The sequence below is a fragment of the Gymnodraco acuticeps genome, unplaced genomic scaffold, assembly GCF_902827175.1.
Source record: "Gymnodraco acuticeps unplaced genomic scaffold, fGymAcu1.1, whole genome shotgun sequence".
Taxonomy (NCBI): domain Eukaryota; kingdom Metazoa; phylum Chordata; class Actinopteri; order Perciformes; family Bathydraconidae; genus Gymnodraco; species Gymnodraco acuticeps.
In genome coordinates, this window is record NW_022990501.1 from 4,379,526 (window position 1) to 4,406,480 (window position 26,955).

Here is a 26,955-nt window from a genome sequence, read left to right on the forward strand (position 1 = left end):
ACAATCTGCAATCAACTTCCCTTAATCAGACTTTAATTCATGGTGTGTCCATCTTTCCATTTTTTTCAAAATCACTGATCACATTTTTAAATTGTAAATATGGTATTATTTACAGCCAACAGGTATAGAAATTAATACATTATTATTACTAGAACTTTAATCCACAATTGTTATTAGCCTAACTCTTTATAGCTGTTTAAAGGCAGTCATTAACTTTTTCTGATCAAAGATATTAAGAAGGCAAATATTACAATCCCATATTGTCAACAATCACATCTAATTTAAAAACTCTGTACTTTTTACTCTGTAAAAAATATGAATGGCACCACAGTAATATACAATAACCTCTGCAAATGGCTATTGTATAAATTATAAGAATAGGAAATTGACAAGTGTTCATTGTTAATATTATTCAACTTGAAGTCAGTGTTAATCTGTGTTATTTTTGTTTAGACATTCAGTCTATGTCAAAGTGTTGGACCAACCTAAAAAATGCATATACAGTATGAGAATGCAACACTAATACATTCTGTGATCCAACGACACGATCCATAGGAAACTTCCAAAAATATACAGCTATAGCTCTTATTCAACTTTAAATGTAAAATTGTAATTGTATTAAACTCACATGCATTGCACCGCGTACATGGAAGAGGTGGAGCAACTGCTAGCGTTGTGTAAAGTAAACAACCTGCAGCTGAACAAGCTGAAAACCCAGGAAATGATCATTGACTTTAGGAGGAAGAAGACCGTCATGCAGCCCCTGTACATTGATGGAGGCTGTGTGGAGAGAGTCTCAGTGATCAAATTCCTAGGCGTTCACCTGGCGGAGGACCTGTCCTGGAGGACCAATACCACGGCAACCGTCAAGAAGGCACAGCAGAGACTCTACTTCCTGAGAATACTCAGGAATTACCACCTCAGACAGGACCTGCTTGTGTCCTTCTACCGCTGCGCCGTGGAAAGCATCCTCGCCTACTGCATCTGCGTGTGGTTCCTCAGCTGCACAGCCGCAGAGAGGGGTGCGCTCCAAAGGGTCATCAACTCGGCCCAGAAGATCATCGGTTGCCCCCTCCCCTCCCTGGAGGTACTGTACAGCTCTCGTTGCCTTAAGAAGGCAGTCAAAATCCTCAAGGATCCACACCACCCGGGTAATGAGCACTTCGTACGGCTGCGCTCAGGCAGGCGCTTCCGTACTATGTCTTCCCGGACAAACAGACTCAAGTTCAGTTTTTTTCCCAGGGCCATATGTGCACTAAACGCTGCTAATATTTAAATTATATAAGCCTTCCGTGCAATACGAGGGGAATCGTGCAATTTAATGTATTATTTATTTATGTACATATTCCCTATCATGTCTTTTTAAGTCCCATTTATTGCTTTTATAGTGTCTTGTTGTTTTTATATTGTCTTGTTGTTGCGTGTTGGCACCTTGAGTTTATTGTAATTTCGTTGTACCTGTACAATGACAAAATTAAAGATCTATCTATCTATCTATCTATCTATCATTGGATCTCAATGTTGCACCCACAACCACAAAGGTTTAATTTAACCATAATATCATCCATTGAAAATCTTCCAATAATTGAATCTGTGTTTCCTCAAGTATGTTTTTTTAATATGAATTACATTTTCACGTTTTATCCCACGTGACCCGTCTATTCTCAATCAGTCTAATCAGATCCGCTCTCAACTGGTGGACTTTTATTACTAGATTCTTACTATATTTGCTCCACATTAGGGGCTATGATTTCACATTTTCTCCCCTGTATTCTAAGTATTAAATAATTGGGATTTGATATGGGCGAGCCATATCCTCAAAGACAAGCACAAAAAAAGGAGCCCATGTGGCAAAGGAAAGGAGCTACGATTAGAAAAAGGAGGGGAAAGTAAAAAGCTCAAATGTGTCCATCTTTAATCCTGAATTGTGAAGCAGTGAGAGGTGGTTTCTAATGAGGTCAAGGAGGAGAACATCAAAGTAGACACTGGGTAATAAGGAGGAGAAATTATGGGAGTGAAAGGAAGAGGAGAGGGGGGAGAGGAGTGAGCACCATCAGCGGAGAGATAGAGGCTGAGCACGAGCGTGGGAAAGAGGACAGGTGTGAGAGAGAGGGAGGGATGACGTAAGGTGGAGAGGAGCCGCTGGAGGAGAGGAGGGTGAGGTGGTGAACACAATACAGCAAGGAGAGGGGAGGAAGAGTGACTGAGTGAGCGTATGACAGCGTGACATGATGGGATGGATTCAAACACACAGACAGATCGATTGGTCACACTGTTACCACAATAACTTTGTCCCACAGCTGCTATCCTCCCAAGTCCTGACCGCCAGCCCTCTGCCACAAACAGCCCCCCCCCCCCAGCGCCGCCACCATCACCACAGACAGGGATATCAGCCAGGATTCTTAAAATAGCCCTCAGACAACGCTATCGCTCACGACACGCTGGTGCCCACTGCACCATGCTTTAGGGAACTTATTCTCTGGCAAGCTTTTCAGGGACAGAGACAGGGGGAGGACGGAGGGGACGGAGGGGGAGAGGTCCAAACAGAATGAAAAAGAGGAGAGGAACAGGGAATGACATAAATTAAGGATTGAGTGAGGAAGAGGGGAAAAATAAAGGATGAGAATAAGAGGAAAGAAAGAGAGAGCAGTCTGCAGTTTGACAGAGAAGTCCCTGCTCTTATAGCAATGATGTAATCCCCCCTCTCACCCCCCCCCCCCTCTCCTCTCACGACTGGTGTTGCCTGTCTCTGTTCGCGCCACACACACACACACACACACACACACACACACACACACACACACACACACACACACACACACACACACACACACACACACACACACACACACACACACACACACACACACACACACACACACACACACACACACACACACACACACACACACACACACACACACACACACACACACACACACACACACACACACACACACACACACACACACACACACACACACACACACACACACACACACACACACACACACACACACACACACACACACACACACACACACACACACACACACACACACACACACACACACACACACACACACAGCAGTCTAATGGAGTTATCAAGGATTGCAAAGGAATACAAAATGTTTCGTTGCCTTGACTACTGCCAGTGCCCGGTCACCATGTCGATGATGCAAAACATCTGTCGTCAAATCCAAATAAGAGCCCTAGTGACAAATTCACCAGACGACATCTCTCTACAGCCCCAGTGACTGGGGGAGTGCTTCATGGAAGGAGAAAATAACGAGGAGGCAGCGAGATGAGGACAGAGGGAGGGAGAGAGGGATGTGCTGCTGTACATACATATATATATATATATAAGTACAAATGAGAAATGAACAGAGAGGGAAAGGGGATGCTGGGGATAGAGACAGCAAACGTGGAAAAAGTGTTCTTGAGAAAACTAATTGGCGTAGAGGTGGAACAGTGTTGGAACTCATTCCACAGTGCAGAGGATGAAAAAGAGTCATTTTGTACCCAAATATGAAAGTTGACGACTATCTACAATTATCTACAGTGTCAGATAACTACCAATTACAGATAAGCCTTTGTTAAAACGTAATCCCTCTCAGCTATGTAAAAAGGATTTCTCTGTGAAAGCTATCATTTGTAAATATAGTCATGAATTATGAGAAAGCATATAAGCTTCAAGAAGTCTGAAATGCGTGTGCATATCCTATACAACCTTCAACAGTAGGTTGCTTCTATGCACATTGATCATGCGATCAATATATAATATCATTTATAATGTATACCAAACTTTAAGGTCATCTTTTTCGTGAAGTATTGGTTCTTGGTTCGGGAGTGGTTCAGTCTGTAGGGGATTGGATTTAGGACCGAAAGGTCGCCGGTTCATGTCCCCGATCGGACCAGAAAATACGGAGTGTGAACTGGTACTGGAGAGGGGCCAGTTCACCTCCTGGGCCACTGCCGAAGTGCCCTTGAGCAAGGCACCTAACCCCCAACTGCTCACTGGTGCCGGCTAGACTGGCTGCCTCTGCTCTGACCTCTCAACTGCATGTGTGCATATAACTTTGTGTGTGTATATGTATGTACATGTTCTAAAAAGTGTGTACTGTATGACCTGTATAAAAACACATGTGTGTGTACGACAGAGTAGAAACTGAATTTCCCCCTTGGGGGATTAATAAAGGTCCATCTTCTTCTTCGTCTTGCCGTGCAGCCGAGAGGGGTCAGCTTAGAACTGGTTTTCGGTGCTTAGAGCCGGCACCGCTGTGGTGGAAACAGGAAGAACCAGAGCTAAATCAGGCTGTACTGTAGCCCGGAACTGTCTCTGGAACCGGTTTGGAGGAAACGGGGCATAAGTGAGCTCTACAGCAGGATAAAAAGCTACCTTTATATGGAAAATGTGTCAAATCAGTCAGCCTGGTGAAGACAGAGTGAAGAATGCTGCTGACAGAGTGATGATGGCAGGGACGACCAAGGCGGGGGTCAGAGTGGACAAAAACAGACTGAACCACAATTTATCTAGATACAATCTTAATCTCTTCTACCCTGAACATTTAGCAAGATTAGCCTCAGGTATGGAAAGTACAGAGTTGTGTGTGTGGTTTCGACCCAAACAATCCAAAAGGACCGTCAGAAGACAGAGAGGAACCAGGACAGACTCTAAAGTTTAGCACAGTGAATCAAGGTCAGAGAGCAAAGCAGGACACTCACATTGCACTGTTAGGAAGGCAGAGGCAGTTGGTGGTCGGCCCAGGCTGTTGCTAGGAGCACAGGTATATTTCCCAGAATCCTCAGGTTTGACTTGGGCAATGATGAGGGAACCGTCAATGAGAATACTGACTCTGCGCTTCAGGTCACTGTGAAAATGAAGTGAGAAAAAATGGATGTTAGGAAGAAATGTTTGTTATCTGATTGTAATCTGTCAGTGTGGAGAAAAACATTTAACAAACATTCAAGTCATATTACAAAAAAGATTTCAACAGATGCCTTCCACATAGAAGCTTTGGTGTTGTGTGATTAACCTTCCTAGTGCTGAACACAATTTAAACCTACATTTTCAGAATGAAATGGGAATATTAATGGATGGATAAACATGTATACTGTCACTGATGTATGGTTAAAGGCTGATGTGGACTGTATGTTTGTTCAGAGCTAATGCAATCTATATTTGTTTTTGCTTGAGCCAATGAAAAATAAAGACATTTGTCATAAACAATATTTGCTATGTCCCTGTAAACTATTTGATATGACTTGGCACAAAGTCTATTTTTCGAATTAAAGGAAGTCAATACATTTCAGTTCAATTATGTGTTTAATCCAAATAAAAATATGCACGTTATCATACCATTTTTTATCATTTGAGAAATACAATTTAATATAAATAATTGTTCTATCCAATCAAAAGATATAATTTAATAACCTTTTTTTTTTAATAGATTACATCAATAATCTTCAATACACATTGGTATTTGTTAACTTGTTTATAACTTAACAAACATGACCTCATTTATATGTCATTTATTTATTCCCCAAAAGCACAAACTCATTACAATACACATGTAAGGTTTATGGCTTTATTGATACCAATACCAACTTTGCCAGATGCAAAGACGTTAAATCTGTATAAAGCGCTCCGTGTTGAACTGAAGGATCACACAGATCTGGGCTTATGCTTGACTTGGCGTCATGCACAGTGCCTGCAGAGTTTCCAGCAGCAAATTCAATCTCTAAAATCAATTTTTTTTAGCATGACACCAGTGAAGGTTTAGCCTGGCAATATTGCTGTAGTACTTTGTATTGTTCCTATGTTACCCTTCCAACTTCAAGAACACTAGATCAAATTTGGAGAGTTGTTGCCATTGGCAATATTGTTCAAACTAAAACCATTACACACATTTAAAAAGGGGCTTGGATCTACATCACCTGCCTTGTCAGTGTTGCAGAGAGACCAGAAGAGGTTTCTTAGAAGAATCTTTAATTTTTTAAGGGAAGAGGATTAGGGCTAAAAGCAAGACACATTTTGATCATGGTAACTCAAACATTGCAAAAGTGTGAATATAGTTCCCTTCGTCAATAAAAAAACTACCCGAAGGAAAGTTCTCACGAAAAAGAAAGGAACAAATCCCAGGTGAGATATTATTCTCCACTACATAATGTCGAAGTAAAAACCTTTTTTGACCTTTAGCCACGAGACCCGACAGATTCTGAGCCGCTGCAGAGCAACAACCATTTCCCCTTCAGGTAATGTTGATTGAATCATTTGTTCAGTCTATATTTGCTGAATTATTAAAGACACATCATAATATGTCTACCGTGTTGTTTGCTCCTTCTGCAGCTATAGCACAGAAGGAGCAAACACTGTATCCCCATTCAAAATCAGAATTATCATCAAATACAGTATGCTTAAAAATCTTAAAATGGCACTTATATACTTGAATTACTTTACCTTTTATGAAGGCGTATCAAATGCTTTTGCCTCACACATATCAGAGCCTGTGGAGTGTTTTCACAGCAGCGCAGCGTGCCAAAGGGCTTTGTGCAGGTGAATAAAGATCAGCAGGTGTAGAGATTCTTAAACACTCTCAGCCCACCTAAACAGCTGAGCTAATCACAGCTAACGTGATAACAGAAGCTCAGCATGAATGTGTGGATTTTTTCACAGTATTAAAATTATATACTGACTAATACTTAAAAGATCTATTAAAAAATCGTATTACTAAATTGAAAAAGCTTGCAACATCCAATAAATGGAACCCATTAAAGATAAATGTAATGAAGTCAATGATTTATAAAGCCATAATATCATTTTAAAAATAGAATATTTGTTAGTTGCACTGCAGCAATAACTGCGGTATTACAGTGTGTTCCTTTCTGCAAACTGTCTGCAGACCACAATAACACATTCAGAACTTTACTTCTTGAAGAAGACGTTGTCCTCCTCCCAGAACCAGGTGTAGGTCAGGTTGCGAGGGTAGGCCTCCGCCTGGCAGGTGAAGAAGGCGTCCTGCGAGATGTTCACTGTGATGTTCTCAGGGGGGGACACGATGAAGGGAGGGCCTGGGGCAGGAAAACAGAGGCAGTTGTCAAAAATGGTTAAAAAATACTCATCAAATAAATGAAATACAACATTTAGTCTAGCTGGAAATTCATTTTTTGCTAGGACAAAAACTGAAATTTGAAAAATAAGGAACAGAGGCTGTCACTTTTATTTAAAATTCAACTGGTTAAATTCAAGATAATATAAAAAAAAAGAAGAATATTCAATTCATAATCATATTTTCAATTGGTTAAACTTTTGAATACACAAGATAAATGAATCTAATCTGTGTTCAGCTTTATATTCTGCTATCTTAAAATAGCTTGCTGTCCTCATGGGGCACATGGGGCAGTGTGACATTCACAAAGACGTCCCACAGATACAGCCTGACCCCTCTCAGTGGGACCGCCCCACTGCACACACAACACAGTGATTAGTTACTTACTGGGCAGGGGTCATGCAGCCATGTGCACATAATGCACACACAAACACAGAATCAACACCGCTCTGCATCCTGTTAAGTGTCACTGCAGCCCCCAGAGTCATATCAAATACTTATTTTGCACTCAGTAAGGATTATTAGAGTTATTGAGTGATCCTCGCTGTGCCAGACGGATCATCCTCCTTGCACGTGTGGATACTGTATATTTATACTCTGATGCTGGATTTGAAGACATTTCCTAGCTGTGACCATAAATACATCCATAAGCACGCTGAGTTTGAAAAGCAGCCTATCTTACCATCCTATACTTTCAGTTTATTAGCACAGAATAGGTGTTTGGAGCATGTGAGCATATGTTTGAATACCGCCCAAAATATGTTATATATATGAGTATACAGCTTAGGATAACTGAGCTGTTGCTAGTGAAAGATTAGGTGAGTTTGATCGTGTCAGCTCTGCTTTCTAATATGTGGATTTGTTTATTTTAATCCTAAGATTTTCTGCAAAAAACAGACGATTCACTTTAAAGTCCAATTACAAAACAGGACGTTGATAGACGAATGTAAAGTGAGACAGAGAGGGAGAAAGTATCAATGGGCCAAATACCAAAGACATCTATCTGTGACCCCCTCAGTGGGCTGGAAAAGGTAAAAGAAAGTCTTTAAAGATTGTGCTAAATACTGGAGTCAAGATTGAAAACAAAGTAGTCATGCCACCAGACTTTAAGTACACAGGCCTAGTAGATACTTGGTGATTGATGAATAAAGACATTTGTTTCAGCACTTCAACTATGCTGCTCTGGGAGTGGATGAGATACATTCAGTAAAGAAACAAGTTAAGACTACAAGTAAAAGTAAGGAAATTAACTACCATTCAGGGACACTGTCTTTTTCTTAATTAGATAATGTAAGTGAAAAACATTGTGTGCACTCTGACAGTACAATAATCAAAAGAAAATTAATCATATTCTTATCTAAAACCTCTATTAAGTCTTTCTGTCTGGATGTACCCCCTTTACACTTTTTATTTTAATTGCTTGTCTCTGGATTAGAACATTTGAGACTCTTTCATTTACACTGTTGGCTGGCTACCTGTTCATGACAGAAACAAAGAGATATTGGTTTGAGAAAGGAATTTCCAGCAAACATTTAAATATTTCTACAGCAGTATAAAATGACAGCTATGAATCACATCTTTGATGAAAGAATATGAAATATTGTAAAAATGCGAAATACAGTATATCCAATGATCACTTTGGTAGCAGATTGTCCTCATCTCATTTTATGTTCATTAATGGTTTCAAGTTCATCATCCAACAAACCTACCCAATTTGGCTTGCTTTAGTTTACTTTATATAAGTTAAAGTTCTCTAGGAGAATGTACTTTATGTTCAGTACAGTAAAAAAAACAATACAAAAAGCATTTCTGTCTTCAATAAGGAAAACTGTCAGCTACTGAATAAACTAAGCAGTATACTTTGCCCTTCTCCTTAAAAACACTCAGCACTGCACAGAATTTCAAATGAAAATCCTGCAGCCTGCAAGAACATTAAGTGAGACAGAATGTATAACTGTTGGCTAATAATAACCTTCAAACGTCACCGCAGCACACATTTATCCTCATATTGCATTCATTACTTTTGGTCCTCATAAGGATTGACCCATAATGCGGCCCCCTCACTAACACACACTGATACACTGCTAGCCCCATAGTACTGATCTGCAGCCCAGGGCCTGATCCTTTAACAGGCATTTCCATCTGCCAGCCCCTTAGCAGGACGACCAGCACCGGGCCTGGGCTGATAAATGTGTTGATGGTGTGTGTGTGTGTGTGTGTGTGTGTGTGTGTGTGTGTGTGTGTGTGTGTGTGTGTGTGTGTGTGTGTGTGTGTGTGTCCGCCCTATTTGTACCCAGCTGAGTACTGGAGATTTGTTGGCACTGTAGTCTCTTAGTTGATCTGCTGCTCAGTGGCTTTCCAAGAGCACTTCTAATAATCCGTCTCTCCCCTGAATTATAAAAGTCAAACAAGGGCTCTGGCTCGGTGCTGTCTATGTTCCCAGTCACTAAAGGAAATATGTGATCTATTTCAACGTGTTAACTGTCTGTTCGATGACAAAGGGAAGCATCCGAAAAACACAAAAACAGAGCGTTGGATTGATGGAAGCAAGCTTAAATTCATTATTTGGAATAACGCTAAACACCAGAGTACATATTTCCTCCACCTCGACGTATCCACTACACTCCAAACTCTATCTTCTTGTACAAAGCATGCACACGTTGGTTAGGGTTAGGGTGAGAGAGAGCAGAAATGCAGACATTAATCACACACATGTTCTGGCTGGACTGATCAGGTTTGGCTCAGAATGTATGCCCAGCATTTCATCCAATAGGAATACCCACTTTAAAGTATGTCTGTGAAGTGTCATAGATAAGACATCTGTGTAACCTTATCATTATGAAGTACATTTTAAATGTGACCATATGATGGCGGGAAGAAAAGGATTAGTTTCCTATGAGCTGTTCCTATGGACTCAATTTCCCTTTCACAATCAAAGCCCTCGACATGAACAGTTATCACTGTTACAGAGAGCATTTCATTATAGAAAGCAACTAAACAATACAGCGTACAGTACTGTAGCTAGAAGAGCCTTGTTGACAGAGTAAACAAAGAAGGCAAAGAGGGAGAGTGCTAAACAATATTCTTTTTACCAAGCTTGGTCAGTAAATGTCTGTCTAGTAATTCTACGGGGTGTTTTACTTTGCCTGTATCATACTCACTGAGGTTTCTAGTTCTATTGGAATTGTATGGTTGTTTCTTCACTTGATCATGAAGTGAAATCTCTGCTAATGTACTTATATTTGTATCATTCTGTTGGAAATTAAACAATCTGTTAAGGTCTCAGTGAAAGTGAGATTTACAGAGTCTCAATTCCCGGAGTTCATCTGAGGTCATGACTGTCCAGCTGTGCTCTTTGGCAGCGCTCTTTGAAGGAGATGACCTGGAATGTCTGCTGCTTAATTTATCCATTTGGTTTATCAGATCTAAGGTCCCTGCACAGATACATATTAGTGTCGACTTTCAATTTCGGAAAAAAAAACGTTAAAATGATGAGCATTGATGTGTGATGAGGCAGATCTTAGAGAATGTGTTGATTCAGAAGCAGAGTGTGAGCTGATACAGACAGATGTTCGAGTTATAGAAGCTGACATTATATGTTGTAGTAGCTGCAAGCTTAAAGCACTATCCTCCTCTGACTTCTTTTCTCTGTGGACCTCTATAAATAATGATCTGCTCACATATATGAATACAATTGTTATGGTCCATCTAGTGTTAAATGTTCTAAAATGCATTTGTCACAAAACTAATTTCAGAGTTGTCTAGTCTCACTAATAAACATACTATTTAAATTCTACTCAGCCTGCTGTGATAGCATACCATCAGAGAAGAGATATATTCAGTGAACACATTTGAAATCAAATGAAACTTTTACCATTGTTGATGCTGTTAAGCTTATTGTTCTAACTCAATGGCAGTTGGACATGCTTTATGAGGGTTTTCTGAAGAAAATCATACTTTTCTATGTGTGTGGTCTCAAACATTTAGAATGACTAATGACGAAAGCTCTACATAAGTGATTTTTCTGCAATAAAACTTTACAAATCGGAAAAGCAATCCATGGAAACATTACTGCTGTGCATGCTATTGTTACTTAGAGCTAACTTTGTGTTGTATGGGGTTAGTAGCTACTGTTTCTGCCATGTAAAAAACATTGTCAGCACAAAACATTATAGTCTTAGGAAAAATAAGAAAGTTGTTGAGATCTCCATATTAGGTTGAACACTTAAAACGAAAGTTAGTTATAATCAAATATAATCAATTATATTCTTGTATAACCCACAATGAAAATGCTTCATATTTTATGGTTTTCTATATTTACAGTACTGTATAAACAAAACACAAGTTGTTTGTTAAGTTGAGTGTAAGGCCTATTATGATTTATGGGTGTCACTGATAAGAAAGAGGAGACAGTTTCTTCCCTCTTCCCTCACAGCAGTACACAGGGAGGGGGGCTCCTGACTTTTTGGAGAAAGAATGAGGGCCCAAAAAGGTGTTTGTGCCATAGCCGAGAATAATATTTTGCAAGTCCTGCACACTAGTAATTGACCACAGCATGAAATATTCTGTATGATTGTCATGTTGTAACGGGAGAAGGTAGAAACCCTGTATAAGTGTGGACCAATTTTTCTTCAAATAAACTGATCCTACCTTTTGGATTGGGACAACTTAAAAGACATCTGCGCTCTCCTCTCCTGCTTCAAAGGTAAGATTGCACCCTGCCACACTCACACTTAGGTAGGGCCACACCTCATTTACTGATATCAAAATCCTTCGGGATTGCTTAAACAGATTTAGCGGGTCGTCTGAATTGAAACAGCAGTTAATTGAACCTGGTTCTCCAGGAGTTAAGAGGTGAGAACTTGCTGACGTTGGTGGATCTGAGCCAAGCAGTAAACTTACATAGACTCAATAACTTCTGTTAGGTCAATTAGTAGGTCTGAGTCATTTGACGGAATAAATTATCAGCCCTCCCGACTCCCAAGAAAGTAAAGAAATGCATCAAATCCAATATAAGTTAAGATAACGTAAATTAAACAAAAATGTCACAAATGAGCACGCAACAGCATCGCTTCTTTAAAACGCTAATCTCTCAATGAATGAATGAATGAATGAAAACTTTATTACAGACTCAGGGTCCAGATAAAAGACAATACATTACATAGATAAAAGACAAGACATTACATATAATAAATTACATACACAGCATAAAAATAATTGATAGTTTAAGAATAATTTAAATCAGTGTCCTACAAAGAGACAACTATACCAATGTCTCCACAGCTGCGATTGGTAGCGTGTAGTACTAAACCATATGTTCGATAAGGCCAAGAGGATTTCATTATCAGAGTCATTAAGCCGGCAAATACATTTATACATAAGATTTCTTAAAACAGCTTGTAGAGTATTGACTCCTGCAGCCACAAACATTTCACTTGCACTAGACCATCGAGGTCTCTTCAGCAATATTCTCATGGCATCATTATAAGCTACTTGAAGTTTCCGTAAACTTGCTTTTCTGTAGTTTGACCACAAATAGCAATCCTACTAAGCATCACATTCATACCTACCAGAATAGTGACATGTTGCAATACTTTATCTAATCTGTACATTCTGTATAATGAACCCTGGCAGCTACCACAGTCATGAACCATCTCATTAAATCTGTTTCAAACTGTTGAGTTAAAGCAAATAAATGTGATTCCTGAGTGCAGAGTGGAGCTATCCAAAAACGTGTCCAACAGAAAAACTCAGTTTAAAGCATAAATTAGTTTGATGGAAGATGTGGCTCAGTGTCAGCTGTTATATATCATGCTGTCTGAGGATGAAAACACATGGAATGACAGATATTGTAAAAACTCAACCTGCATAAATCCAATAAAAAAATGTAATAGCTGTTTCTCAGATACTCTCCTTATTAAAATTAGTGTGTGTGACACATGCAGCTACCTTGTACTAGCAGCCTTGTGGTGTGAACGACTTCTCCCTGGGGGCTGAAGGCTCGACATGTGTAAGCTCCACGATCCTCACGGGTGATGGATAGCACTGTCAAACTCCCATCAGACACCTGCACACACACACACACACACACACACACACACACACACACACACACACACACACACACACACACACACACACACACACACACACACACACACACACACCACACACACACACACACACACACACACACACACACACACACACACACACACACACACACACACACACACACACACACACACACACACACACACACACACACACACACACACACACACACACACACACACACACACACACACACACACACACACACACACACACACACACACACACACACACACACACACACACACACACACACACACACACACATTAAAGTACTGAGAGTGCAGGAAATACATTTGTAAGATCAACATTTTATCAAAAAAAAGGATGAATGTATAAGAATTAGTAAGTAATGTAATATTTAAAAATAATAACATGGAAATGGCGCCCAAGTTTGATAAAAGAATGAATTAACAGAACATCAGAGATTTTACTGTTGATTGCATGTTTGTGCTGAATGAAAGCTTATTTTGACTTGCGTCTCATCGATTATAAAACAAATAAGAGATCTTCTGTGTTTTATATTCCTCAAGGTGAACCGTTTTTTGGCCAAATGTTGTAAGATGATTAATAACCCTGCAGCAGCACTTTTACAATCTATTTTATAATTTACCAGGAGCCAGTGTAAAGATTTAGGGGCAGGAAGAACACAGTTAGTTTTCTTAGTTGTTAATAAGATGAAGTTGTTTACTGCATGGAGGACCAGTACAGTTATGCACTCTGCTGGATATTTGTCTGAACATGACATTTGTTATTGTTGCTTTTCTTTCATAGGATAAAATGCTGATGTAGATATGTGGCTGCAAAAGCTTGGATCTGAGTATATTCACACCAAGATTACTGACGAAAATAAGATGTACTTTATTGATCCCAATTTGGGATTTTTTTGTTACAGCAGTTCCTTGACCTTTTTGCCTTTTTTATTCTGCATTTGGATCCTATGGGTTCAGAACAGTCTCATAATACACACATGCACACAGAAGGATTCACACTTGTATTTCATGATCCGCAAAAGGATTCACACTTGTATTTCCGGATCCACACTTGTGTTTTTCACACAAATGTGTTCCGTTTCATATACATGTAAATAAAATCCAAATACAGAAAAAAGTTTTACATATGTATTTTTGATCCTCACATATTTGTTTTCCATTTAAAACCTCTGCACCTGCAAACACAAACAGCTTTCTGTGTACGGATCACTGTGTATTCGTGTGTGGGTTTTTTGAGACTCCCCTGACGGTCAGCCGATTCGTACTTGTAATTTTTTCTATCTATAGCCAATCAGATGTCTCCTCAATTCTAAGCCAATCACATGAGCGCGCCCCACGAGGGTAGATTTCTTGTGTTCATGACGTAGCGCTTCATGTACGCATTTTGCGCGGTCCGGAGCTGACAGGTCCATGGAGCCTGCCTGTAGGCGCTAATCTCAGGACACCTCCACTCTCAGTCAGGGTCGGCGTCATGGGGGGTCATTCGCGGGCCATGCCCCCCCCAAATTAGTCACTGTGCCCCCCCAACGCAGGGTGGGCAAGCCTTTCCACTTGGCCGTTTTTTTTTTTTTTTAAATCATATAAGTGAAAACGTTTCCACTAAAGTTTTTTTGTGTGAAATACATCAGAAATAAAGAATACAAATATAAAACACAGCCTGAGGTGTGCTCACTGCTGCACTCTGATTGGTGTGTTGCTTGACCAATGACCCCCGACCTTTGTTTTGTTATCATTACGTGGCTGTGTGTTTAGATGAAAGCCCGGTGGCGATCTGTTCATCTGTTACACTGATTATACAGTAAAGCCATCGAAAATAATATGATATACAGTACAGTACAAGTAGCCTACTTCTGGGTCTCTGTGTTTCATTCAAGCTCGGCGCATTTTGTTGCACGAGCGCATTTTGTGAGTGCGCGAGCGGTAACGTGGAATGTTGTTGTTAGCATCTGGTTAGCTAGCTATGCTAACAGATATAAAGAGCTGTTTCTACACCAAGGTGGAGGAGAGTCCTCTCCTGTCAGACTGAGAGGATCGTATAACCTCAGCTCAGTGAGGTAAGGACTCTCTCAGTGTTTAGATAGTTAACTTTAGTGTAGGTTATCTCAGTGGGTCTCAAACGGTTTGGTCACCATTTATGTAAACCAGTATTTGCGAGGAATACCTTTATATGATCATTATAGTTATTAAAGAATAAGAGAATAAATGAAAAACGGGTATGAAATACTATAGGACAGTAACACAAGAATACAGTTTAAAAGGGGAGTGATTAGTAAAATATCCATGAAGAAAAAGTAAATCTGTGTACAGTTCTGTTTCATATGGATGCTGAGAGATGTAAGCTATCCATAGATCTCTTCATTTTGCTCTCAAAGTGCACCAGATTGATGCATTTAACTTCAATATTTTAAAAACAATCTTCCCGGGGGAGGTTAGGTCCACCCCCACCTAAAACATGTTCACATGGATAGGATACTAAATACATTTGCACCCTTTTTGTATGGTGGCCTATGTCCATATGTTTCTGTTTTGGTGGTCGTGCCACAACCGTGCATGTATGCACAAGTCATAGGTGCGCTAGGAAATAGCACTACACCCCTGCAATGTGTGTGAAAGACAATAAACTTTACAGCATGTTTTTTGAAGTTGCGTTGGTTCTTTTTGTTGGTTGTTGACGGCAGTGTGTGCCCCCCCTTGGTAATTGATTGCCCCCCCATTCGATTTGTTCTAAAGCCGACCCTGCTCTCAGTACATTGCCACTTTCCGAACAGGAAATGCACGCAAATACAATATTTTATATTATTAAGGTACAGTGCCACTTTCAGAACCATTGATGATTGTGTACACAAAAAAGGTAGGCAAAACTGTTTTAAATGTGTGTTTCCTGTATGGCGAATACAGCTGCTTTATTTATGTCTGTATGAAGTTGTTGTGAGTGTGGAGGGAGCAGCTACAGGTTAGCTTAGCCTAATCGACCAGTGCACTACGAAGCCAGTGCTCGACAGTCAACGGGGGGGAGCCCCGCCGGTCATTATTGGCCGATATTCACTCTTAATAGTTTGATCGGTGCTCTCTATAAAGGCCGATCAGGAGAGCTGGATCTGATCGATATGGACATAAACGCGAGTGAAGTATAACTGGACGCGAGAGAGATCAGATCAGCTGCTGAGTCTGATGGAGACACGCAGCTCTGCATAATCACCTGAAGCTCCGCCCTCTGTTTAGCGAGCTGACCGGACAGCGCAAAATGCGTATATGAAGTGTCATGAACGCAATAAATCATACCCTCGTGGGGGCGCGCTCATGTGATTGGCCTAGAATGGAGGAGACATCTGATTGGCTATAGATAGACAAAATTACAAGTACAAATCGGGTGAGCGTCAGGGGAGTCTAAAAAAACCCACACACGAATGCACAGTGATCCGTGCACAGGAAGCTGTTTGTGTTTGCAGGTTCAGAGGTTTTGAACGTAAAACAAATATGTGAGGATCAAAAATACATATGTAAAACTTTTTTCTGTATTTGGATTTTATTTACATGTATATGAAACTGAACACATTTGTGTGTGCATTGAAAAACACAAGTGTGGATCCGGAAATACAAGTGTGAATCCTTTTGCGGATCATGAAATACAAGTGTGAATCCTTCTGTGTGCATGTGTGTATTATGAGACTGTTCTGAGCCCATAGGATCCTACCTTTTCCCGAATACTGACAGAATGAACCGACCTAATTTGGACCCAGCCGATTCTGTTTTGTTGGCTCAATAGGCGGAACCAGTGGCGGTTCTACGGGGTGGCAGCTGCCACCTCAGAAAAATGCCTTGCCACCCCAGTTGGCAGCTTTGTTTTGAAAGAAAAGTTGTGGCTCATCGAGCAAGTGAATGCAGCACAAGACGCGAGCCTTGTAACCCCTCCCCCGGCGCGAGCGTGGAAATATGATTGGCGGCGATTTCATTTGAACGGGACGGTGCAAAACGAGAAGCATTTCGGATCCAAGTAGACGGAAGGAATGAGGTATTTGCGGTCTACAATGACATAGAAGAGACTGTCAAGTTTGGCTGTACTCAGCATTGAATCAAAACGCACTAAAGCTTTAGATCTTAATAAGTTTGTGAGGCATTTTGCCGAACAATATGGTAATCGCCGTATTCCGCTGTAATAGGCATGCCAACTTGATCCTCTGCTCACGGATGAGTCGATGAGAATAATAAACTGTTAAGATGATGACCTTACGTGTGTATAATATTTTTCTTCTTTGTGGGGTTCTGCCCCCAAAAAACAGTTTAAAGTCCTGAGGAAGTCAAATAAGACGGTGTGTAAAACTTCACTGCCCAGCCAACAAAAAGTAACCTTTGATTTAACTAGGCCAGTAGGTAAGGACTTTCCACTGGATAATAACTGCAGCGATGTTTATGTTTTAGCTGAATACACGTTTTTTAACCCTAACTGATGCAGTTAGTCACTTCTTTAATGTTTGTATGATGTAAAGTCAAGGTTGTAACTGTTTGCAATGAAGTTGTGGGGCGCTGAACTGTTCCTTTGATTCTTTTGATTTATGATAGTAATTACTTGTCTTTCAAATTTGAAGGAGGGTGAGCAAGCATCTTGAGGAACATTCATCATTAACTCCTCCAAAAAATATAGTTTATTTAATAATAACACTGAATATGTGAATCATAACAGTGATTGACAGCTGATAGGAATGATATGATTATTAAGAGTATCATATTAATTTAGACAAACATCGACGAGACAGTTAATTAATGTACTTATTGCAGCAGTCTGCATAGATTTGGTTCCCCTGCTGGTCTAAGAGTGAAACAAACTCATTCAGTTATTGTTCAGTTAAAATTCATCAAATTATGTCTGCCACCTTATATATTTATATTTAAGGCTTTACTGATGTGCCACAATAATGTCACCTAATGTTATTGAGTTAAAATATCAATATTGTGGCTTTCCAAGTTAACATTGATTGATATGACTGCGATTAAATCAGCATATACTTCTGCCAGTGGATGCCACCCCTGAAATTCTCCTGCCACCCTCTTGCCACCCCATGAATATGTGTCTAGATCCGCCCCTGGGCGGAACGTCTTGGGTACTCTATGGAGTACATTTGTTATACCTGGTATGACGCCTCATCTAGACGGGGTAGAGTGGCTGCTTTGAAGGAGGCACGCCGGGAGGTTGCTCGCAAGCCCTGGCTCAGGAGCTTGTTGCTTGAGTGGCTACAAACTTTTACAAGTAGCCCTGAAAACTTGTCTCAAGCCTCTAACCCTTTCCTGGGATCTGGCCTGGCCTTGGGAGGCCCGCGGATCCTCCGGAATGTTTCTGGAAGATGCAATGCCAGGATTCCAGCCCGTGCTCCAGTAGCTCCAGTACCGGCCCCAGCAGCCATGGTCCCGGCTCCAGTTTCGGCTCCAGTACTGGCGTACCAGCCGACTCCAGCTCCCCGTCTCCTGTTGGCGTACCGGCCGACTCCAGCTCCCTGTCTCCTGTTGGCGTACCGGCCGACTCCAGCTCCCCGTCTCCTGTTGGCGGTCCGGCCGACTCAAGTCCCTACTTCATCGGGGGTCCTGCCGACTCAAGACTCAAGTCCCTTCTCAAGTCCCTTCTCAAGTCCCTTCTCGAGTCCCTTTTCAAGTCCCCTCTCGAGTCCCCGCCCGAGACCCCTTCCTGTTCCTCTGCCTTGCCCCAGGGTCGTCTGCCCGAGACTCCTTCCTGGTCCTCTGCCGTGCCTCCGGACCCCCTCCACCCACCCTTTTGGAAGTGTTGGACTTTGTGTTGGATGTCTTGAATCCTTCTCTTGAGGGGGGGGGTTCTGTCACGATCTTAGTTTTATGTCACGGTCTGTCTTGTCATGGGTTTTATTTTGCAATTCTATTCTCCCTTTGTCTTGTGTTCTTTCCTGTGTTTTCCCTCCTGTGTCTGATTGTCTGATTGTGTTCACCTGTTGCCCTTGTGTTTCTGCCTCCCCTGCCCAGCTGTGTCTTGTCCTGTGATTACTCTTCTTTGTATTTAGTCTTGTCTTCCCCTGTGCTCCATGTCGGTTCATTGTCTTTCCTGTCTCCCTCTATGTTGGTCACGGTCAGTTTTTGTCTTGATGCTACCTCGTGCTACCTGTTTATTTTATGTCATTTTTTCAGTCATCAGCTTTTTTTGAATAAAGCTCGCCTTTTGTTCCTTGACCTTTTTGTCTTTTTTATTCTGCATTTGGGTCCTACCTTTTCCCGAATCCTGACAAGTTCTACATTAAAGACAGAATAGTTACTGACTGACGTTTTTGAAATCTCAAATTAAGCTGAACATGGCATATCAAACATGGAGAAGACAAGCGCGACACCTGGCACTGACAATGATTTATGTCTCTGCATATTTTTGAAAGGGAAACCATTAAGAAAAAGTGAAGTAACTTTGCATTTGAATGTATTTGTTTTAGACTGGAAGTGCTCTACTTGTAACATTAACATAAATGCATGAAAGCACATCTACAGCTAATATATTCAATTATAATCATACAAATACCTTTATTCCAAAATATGACTTGGAACAAGGCAGGTCCAGAGATAGATGAGTGTCCAGACTTTCATACGTTTATCAAATGGTAAATTATGTGAAAGCATTGCCTATATCAGTCTTCCTGTTAGCAGAGCTACAGGTTTAGGAGTATCTGGTACAGTCTTGGGCAAATCTTCTGCTTGTGACTGGGACAAATGTAAATATAATAAAGTAACTCTCCAATAAAGGAACATTTAATTATGAATCTAATGTTTTACATTTAATGGCTAATGATGACCAGTGTTGGGTGTAACGCGTTACAAAAGTAACGGAGTTACATTAATTACTTTTTGCTGTACCAAAGTGATGTAACGCATTACTAATGACATTTGGGTAATATACTACCCGTTACAATTCTCAGTAACGCGGTTACAACACATTTTAACCCAAAATTAAATGATGTTTTGTTTTTTTAAGAATTCATCAACATCGCAAGACATTCCGACACCAGAGAAAATGTTTGGGTAGATTACTAAACCTGGTGTTTACCTAATCAGTCATTATGGGGAAAATAGCCCCCGACAGGCTGATCTTGATGAGCATGAAGGGTGTTCTTTTCCCCATAATGACCAAGCCGCTGCACATTATCTCGTTATTACACGGCCAGATACTAAGCAAACTAACGACTCGACTCCCAATATTAATTGAAATGACTTTATTGACTTAAAATTATCATATTTCTTCCACTAAGAAAGACAAAACTCAGTTCCACGGCGCACCAACGACTGGAACTGCGACAACAACAACTTTACGGCAGCACTGGCCAACTCTGTTAACAGTTTCTGATCCACTAACAAGTCCTTAAACACTGCAGAACCCACATCGTGTGCTTGTTAGTGTTTACTTCCTGTCTGCCTTCTTCTGATGATTTATCTGACGTCCAGCGCTCCATTTTTTAACCTCTTTTCCTTTCTCTTTCTTGATCCTCTTTAGCAACGGCCATTATAGTCCCTGACAGAGGTCTGTACTACTGTATTAACAATACGTGTCACGTGTTCTGAATCAGAATCGAGTATTCAACTAAGCCGTGTAATAAAAGTTGTTAGTAGTTTAAGGGCCTACACAGTTGCTGCACTAAACTACATTTTAGCATTTAAAATACCTAGCCTTTATTTTGCTGTTATTTTGGTGATAGTAACTCAAAGGTAATATAAAAGAAGTGTAACTCATTACATTTCAGAGACAGTAATATTGTAATGTAACTTATTACTTGAAAAATACAGTAATAGGCTAAGTAATATGTACTGTATTACATTTTGGAAGTAACTTGCCCAACACTGATGATGACATTAATAGATCATATTCTGTCTCCCAAATAAAATAAAAACGAATTGTGTGGAAAACGATTTATATTGTGTGGTAAGTTGGCTTGCTGTTTAACAATGCATATATGAGAATTTAGGTATAATCGATCTAATAAGGGGAAGTTATTTCCATTCACTGACGCAGGACTCAAAACTGTACAGCGTACACTTTAAAAAAAATGGCGTCTTTCTTCTCATTAAACATAAAATCTAAAACCCTTCTCTGCCATGATGAGTGTAAAAGATGACAGAGACAAGGATCCCAGCTGCAATGACAATGTGTTCACTGAGCTGCTACACTTACCACTTACAGCTGATCCCACAAGGATCATACTCTCTAATAGATTCACAAATTCTCCAGGAGATTCAGCAGCTCCCCTCTTGTCTTTCTCTCCTTTGTGTGCATGATGTCCTTGTCTCTCTCCCTCTGTGTGAATGGAATGCTTGATTTTGTCTCTAGTGTGTTTTTTGAGATCTGTCGTCTTCCAGGTCTCAGTGGTGGAGAGGAGGTTGTGAGGTTTGGGTCCTATCAGTCTGGCAGCAATTCCCCAGATCCGAATGTGTAATTTATGATTAAAATCTATATATTGTCATGCTGATTTCACATATTGTCATTACTTTCTGATTCGGAGATCCCACCTTAATTTCTTCACAAGATTTCTTCCATTTCCTTCCTGCGAAAGAGTTTTACGTAATGAATTGAAGGTCTAAAGACAGAGGGTGTTCAATGCTGTACATATTTTTGGTATCAGGCTATTTAAATAAGACTGACTTTATCAATAATTTATAATAATAATTAAAGGGGTCTGAAAGAAAGCCCAGAAAAGTTTTCTAGAAGACAGGAAAATGGGATCTTTCCATTGGATTTTGGAATATTGCAAAAAAGATTACATTACATTGCATTTAGCTGACGCTTTTATCCAAAGCGACTTACAATAAGTGCGTTCGACCAACAAGATACAACCTTGAGGAAAACAGAATCATATAAGTACATCAGGTTTCATAGAGCCAAACATTTCAAGTGCTACTCAACTGGCTTTAGATAAGCCAGTCCTTTATTAGTATATAAGTGCTTTGTTAGTAATTCTATCGCTCGAAGTGGAGTCGAAAGAGATGAGTTTTCAGTCTGCGCCGGAAGATGTGCAAGCTATCTGCTGTCCTGATGTCAATGGGGAGCTCATTCCACCATTTTGGAGCCAGGATAGCAAACCAAAATATACTTGATAACAAACATTTATGTTACCAACACGTTGTTCAGAAGGATAATCTTCACAAATTAACACAATGTGTGATCATTTAAATCATTTTTCATTAACGCATTCATTAATTTACGCCGACAATTATTTTATCGCACATTAACAGTTTTTCTTCATTAATATTATTATTTTGAAAGTGCGTTGCTCACTGGCTCTGAATACACATACAGACATGACAGGTCACAGGAGGGGTTGGATGATCAGTATTGGTTTAGGATGGGCGTCATCACGCATCTCAACCAATGAGAGCATTTAGGGCATGAACATAAGTGGCAAATAGCTTTTGTTTTATATTTGATTTGACTACATTAATTAAGGTTGAAGTTGAGATTTACAATCGCGATTAATCGCAGAAAAATCATGCGATTAATCCTTATTACAAATTGTAATCGTTGCCCAGCACCTTTTAAAAGTTACATTTAATAACCAGAAGTCAAAAGCTAATGTAATGATATACTGTACATTCTGTGTAGTGTTTCAACTTTGCGTGAAGTATGGTCCACCATTTGTCTATTTCACCTGCCTTACCCATGCAGTTAAATAAAATGAATGATCTCTACACAGCAGTATTGTCAGTCTGAAAAACAAGCTTTGATAAATAACTGTATAATTATTCTGAGGATACATAGAGACAGTATTTACCTTGTACTTGGCACTGCTGACCACGAGGCTGCCCTCTCGCAGCCAGCCCACTGAGGGTTTGGGGTTGCCAAAGGCTGTGCAGGTCAAAGTGATGCTCCCCCCCTCCTTGGCCTCTACATACTGAGGTGGTGTATCTGTGAACGTGGGGGGGGCTGAGGAAGAGAAAAATAATAATTCAAAAGGATGAATCAACGGTAGAACAATGAAAAACAGTAAACAGTTTTCTGTAGACATGTGTTGACCCAATATGAAATGTTGTGTAATGTTAGCAGCAAAAAACACACTTACGACAAAACAATGCACTTGAGTACAGAGAATATTATGTAGCGTATTTTTGGCAAGAAGATTCGGACAGTCATTCTCTTTTTTCCCAAAATATTTCAAATATGTTCTGAAAGGTTAGGGGTGTTTAGTAAGTAAATTATTTGTGGTTGGGCAAATATAACAGATTATACACCTGTTCAGCTGACTCAGTCTTGATATACAGTATGTTATGGTATTCTACTTCAACCATACATCAGTGAGTGATCCAATCTGTAAGCAGTATATATTGCTTTACTAACGTCCATAATATAATAGTTATATGTTACACATACTAGTAAATGATGGTTGACAGGTGGTGTGGGGTCCCTTAAGCTTAACAATACATATACTTGAAAACATTTCTAAATGTCTTACAAATGAGACTATAAATAAGTGGATTTGAATAATAATGCAAAAAAAGTCCTCAACGTTTAAAACCTCTTTTATACTCATAGAACACCACATAACATTACATAATATTTTCTTTTAAAATAAAGTATATGTGCATGACCAATGAGAAGCTGATGTTAGACTATAAGATATGGAAATATAAGATCTAATATAAGAGGAAGTGAAGGAAAATGGTCATCTGTCATAATTATTGGTTCTTGATAAGTTTAAAACCCTTCTGAAAATAGTGGGGGGTCTTTCATCACTTGTCTCCTGATTGCATTTAGTATATCTGTTCTTGAGCAGGTGACAAATAATTGCAAATACATTATATTTGATACCATCAAACAGTACACTTGGAGCTAAACTGTTAAACTGTTTTCTTGGTAATTTCTTAACACAATGATCATGGATTTAGCATGGATGTTCCCCACTTGAATTGTGCATGTTTTCACATATGTACTATATTTCCTTATTCTAACCCCCCCCCAAAAAAAATATCACTCGAAAAAGACATTTCAAATGTTTTAGTTATGTAAAAGCATTATAATGATGATATTTTTTTCTAGGCGACATCAAAGTCTTTAAAGGTATGTTTTAACTGGGTACGAAATCATCTTATTCCTCCGTTTGAAGCCAAGTGTACATAATATCAGGAGACTGGCCAATTAAACAGGTTACCGACACACTGCTGAATAATGGGTAAGGTAAAGTGTAAACCTTGAGCTGGATTTGCTTATTATTTGGGCTGGTGGATTCAGGGTTAACAGAAGCCAAGGAGCAATGGATAGCTTGTCACATAACTCATGTTTATTCCTTAAAAGCTAAGGAATAAATAACTTTAACCTCTGGTGCTCTGAGTGCATAAGCACCATGCTCATGCATTTATATGCAACATGCAAACTCAGAAGCAGCTATTGAAAGGATTCATGTTCAAATCCATAATTGTTTGGAAGAATTCTGTGACAAAGGGAGCAGAAGGTCTGACATTTTCTCCAGCAGCAGCAATATTTTTTTTAATAAACAGGAGAGCTTTTTCTTGTCCTTCTCCTCAGAAAATATTTCTTTGAATGCAGAAATTAAACGTTTTTTTGACTGAACTGTTTTCCAAATGTCTCCATTTATAATTGGACCTGAATGTTTACATATACTGAGGGATATACATGCAGTATAGTGAAGACTGAGAACAAAAAAGGTCTTGATGTCTAATGACCCATGTAAACAATATACACTTTAATAATCATGCTGCATTTTGTAAAATCATTTTTCTAAATCCTCTTTACTTCAGAATCCTTCAACATCATGATGGATGGTCATACAGGACAGTTGGCACATCTTTCTAAAAAGACATCATTTTCTAATAAATACTTAATACTGATGTCTATAGCTACCCCATCTTCATTTAACCTTAACATTCCCAGTTCAATGCACACAGACGTCAATACCACTGTCAGTGATATCATGCAGATTTGTTGTCATAATTCCTGTTTTGATATCCTCTATCTAATCACCTTAGGACTGAAGCTGATCTGCTTACATGTGTAATCCTTCAGCTTCTCAATTGCTAGCATGTTTTTCTATCCGCATCCATAAACCGGGCCATAGTGCTCATTCCACATTAAATGCTTTGACACAGAGATGGTGAATATAAGCCCTCTGACCAAGCAGCTTCTGTGATACATTGACACATTATAAGATAGCACATCTCCTGGAATGGCTTTTCATGTGTCCATTAAAGCAGCCCTATTGTGCAGCAAATGACACCATGTGATTTCATCCCACAATTCCAAAGTTTTAATACTGGATGGCATCCTACCAGTGTACAACATCCCTTTAGTGCGCAATTAAAGAGGCTTAAAGAGGCCCTATTATGATTTTTGAGGTTTTACCTTCCCTGTAGTGTGTTATATAGGTTTTTGTGCATGTAAATGGTCTCCAAAGTCTAAAATCCCAGAGTTCCCTCCAGAGGGAGTTTCTCTCCCACACACTCCCTCCCCATGCCTGAAACGCCTCCATTGGACTCCTTTGTCACTTCCCTAACATGGTGACATCACAATGTAACACTCGCACTCCTATTGGCTAGCACTCCAACACATTGTACCTGTTGGCTAAGGGGCGGTACATCTCTAAGCAGTTGACCAATCACAACAGCTAACCAATCAGAGCAGACTGGGCTCTGGTTTCAGACAGAGGTTGAAAAGAGGTGCAGCACAGGCAGTGAGAAAAATGGAGTGGAGGCGGAGCTTGCCAGCTTTAAAGCTAGTGAAATAAGGGATCGCACTGCATTTGATGTTGTGTGAAGTGTGACAAAAATTGTTTATCATTTAAAATAATTATTCGTACAAACAGGACATATTTGTGGCCATGATTTTGTATCTCTTCCTGCTTATCCTGTTCTCCACTAGCACTCTGTCTGAGGATGATAAAGATTCACAATAATTCAGTATAGGTGTGAATTTGTAGAGGGAAATGCATCAGCACGATATACTGTAGCACTCCCGCCCACAATCTATATGCATCTCACGCGGAATCTATATGCATCGCTTACTTCTTCAATGCCACCGAGGCTGACAGCTAAAGTGCTCAGAGTAATCACCGACAACCACTGATGTTTGACTGTGATAGTGAGAGGTGGATTGCAAATGGAGCTCTATAAATAGCAATGCAGCAGGGATATGGAGCAGGGCGTGATCCTTAAAGATTTGTCACCGCAATTCTAAAAAATATTAGCATAAGGATGTACCGTTTATGTGGAATTATCTACTGTTCGTGACATCTCATATATTAACATTGAACCCAGTAAAAAGTAGGCATAAAGGATTTTTTACAGCTTCTTTCCGCTTGATTTTATACTTCATTGCAAATGGAACTCTTAAAGGTGGGGCAGGTCATTTTGGAGAAACCAGCTCGAGTGCGCTAGAATTTGAAAATACACAGCCGGAAAAAATCTGCCACTTCATTAAAAGTCCTAAAATCCCCACAATGCTTTGAACGAAGCATGGAACAGGCTAGCAAGTGTGCAGGTGTGCGTCATATGAGAGGCCCCGCCTTACATTTTGGAAATTGGTCTGTGTGCAAAGCATTGTGGGGATTTTAAGACCGCGGAGGGTACACTCGAAATTTCCCGCAACAAAGGATTCAGTCCTCGGTAGAATTCCTAGGATCCAGGACTTTGAAACAGTCCTTCGACGGGATTCGATGACGTATAGCATCTAGTGTTGCACGGTGTATCGATACTTGAAAGGTACCGCGATACCCTGCCGTTAAAAACGGTACGATTCCTCC

The 26,955-nt window shown here is 40.1% G+C and overlaps 1 protein-coding gene across 1 annotated transcript in view; it reads right to left on the reverse strand.

Annotated features, from left to right (window-relative positions):
* Positions 1–26,955, reverse strand: part of igsf9bb (immunoglobulin superfamily, member 9Bb) — a 133,358-nt gene that overhangs the window by 39,158 nt on the left and 67,245 nt on the right. The window contains 4 exon segments of the mRNA XM_034226636.1: positions 4,726–4,871; positions 6,930–7,071; positions 13,059–13,176; positions 22,978–23,129. Coding sequence (XP_034082527.1) covers positions 4,726–4,871; positions 6,930–7,071; positions 13,059–13,176; positions 22,978–23,129 — 558 coding nt within the window.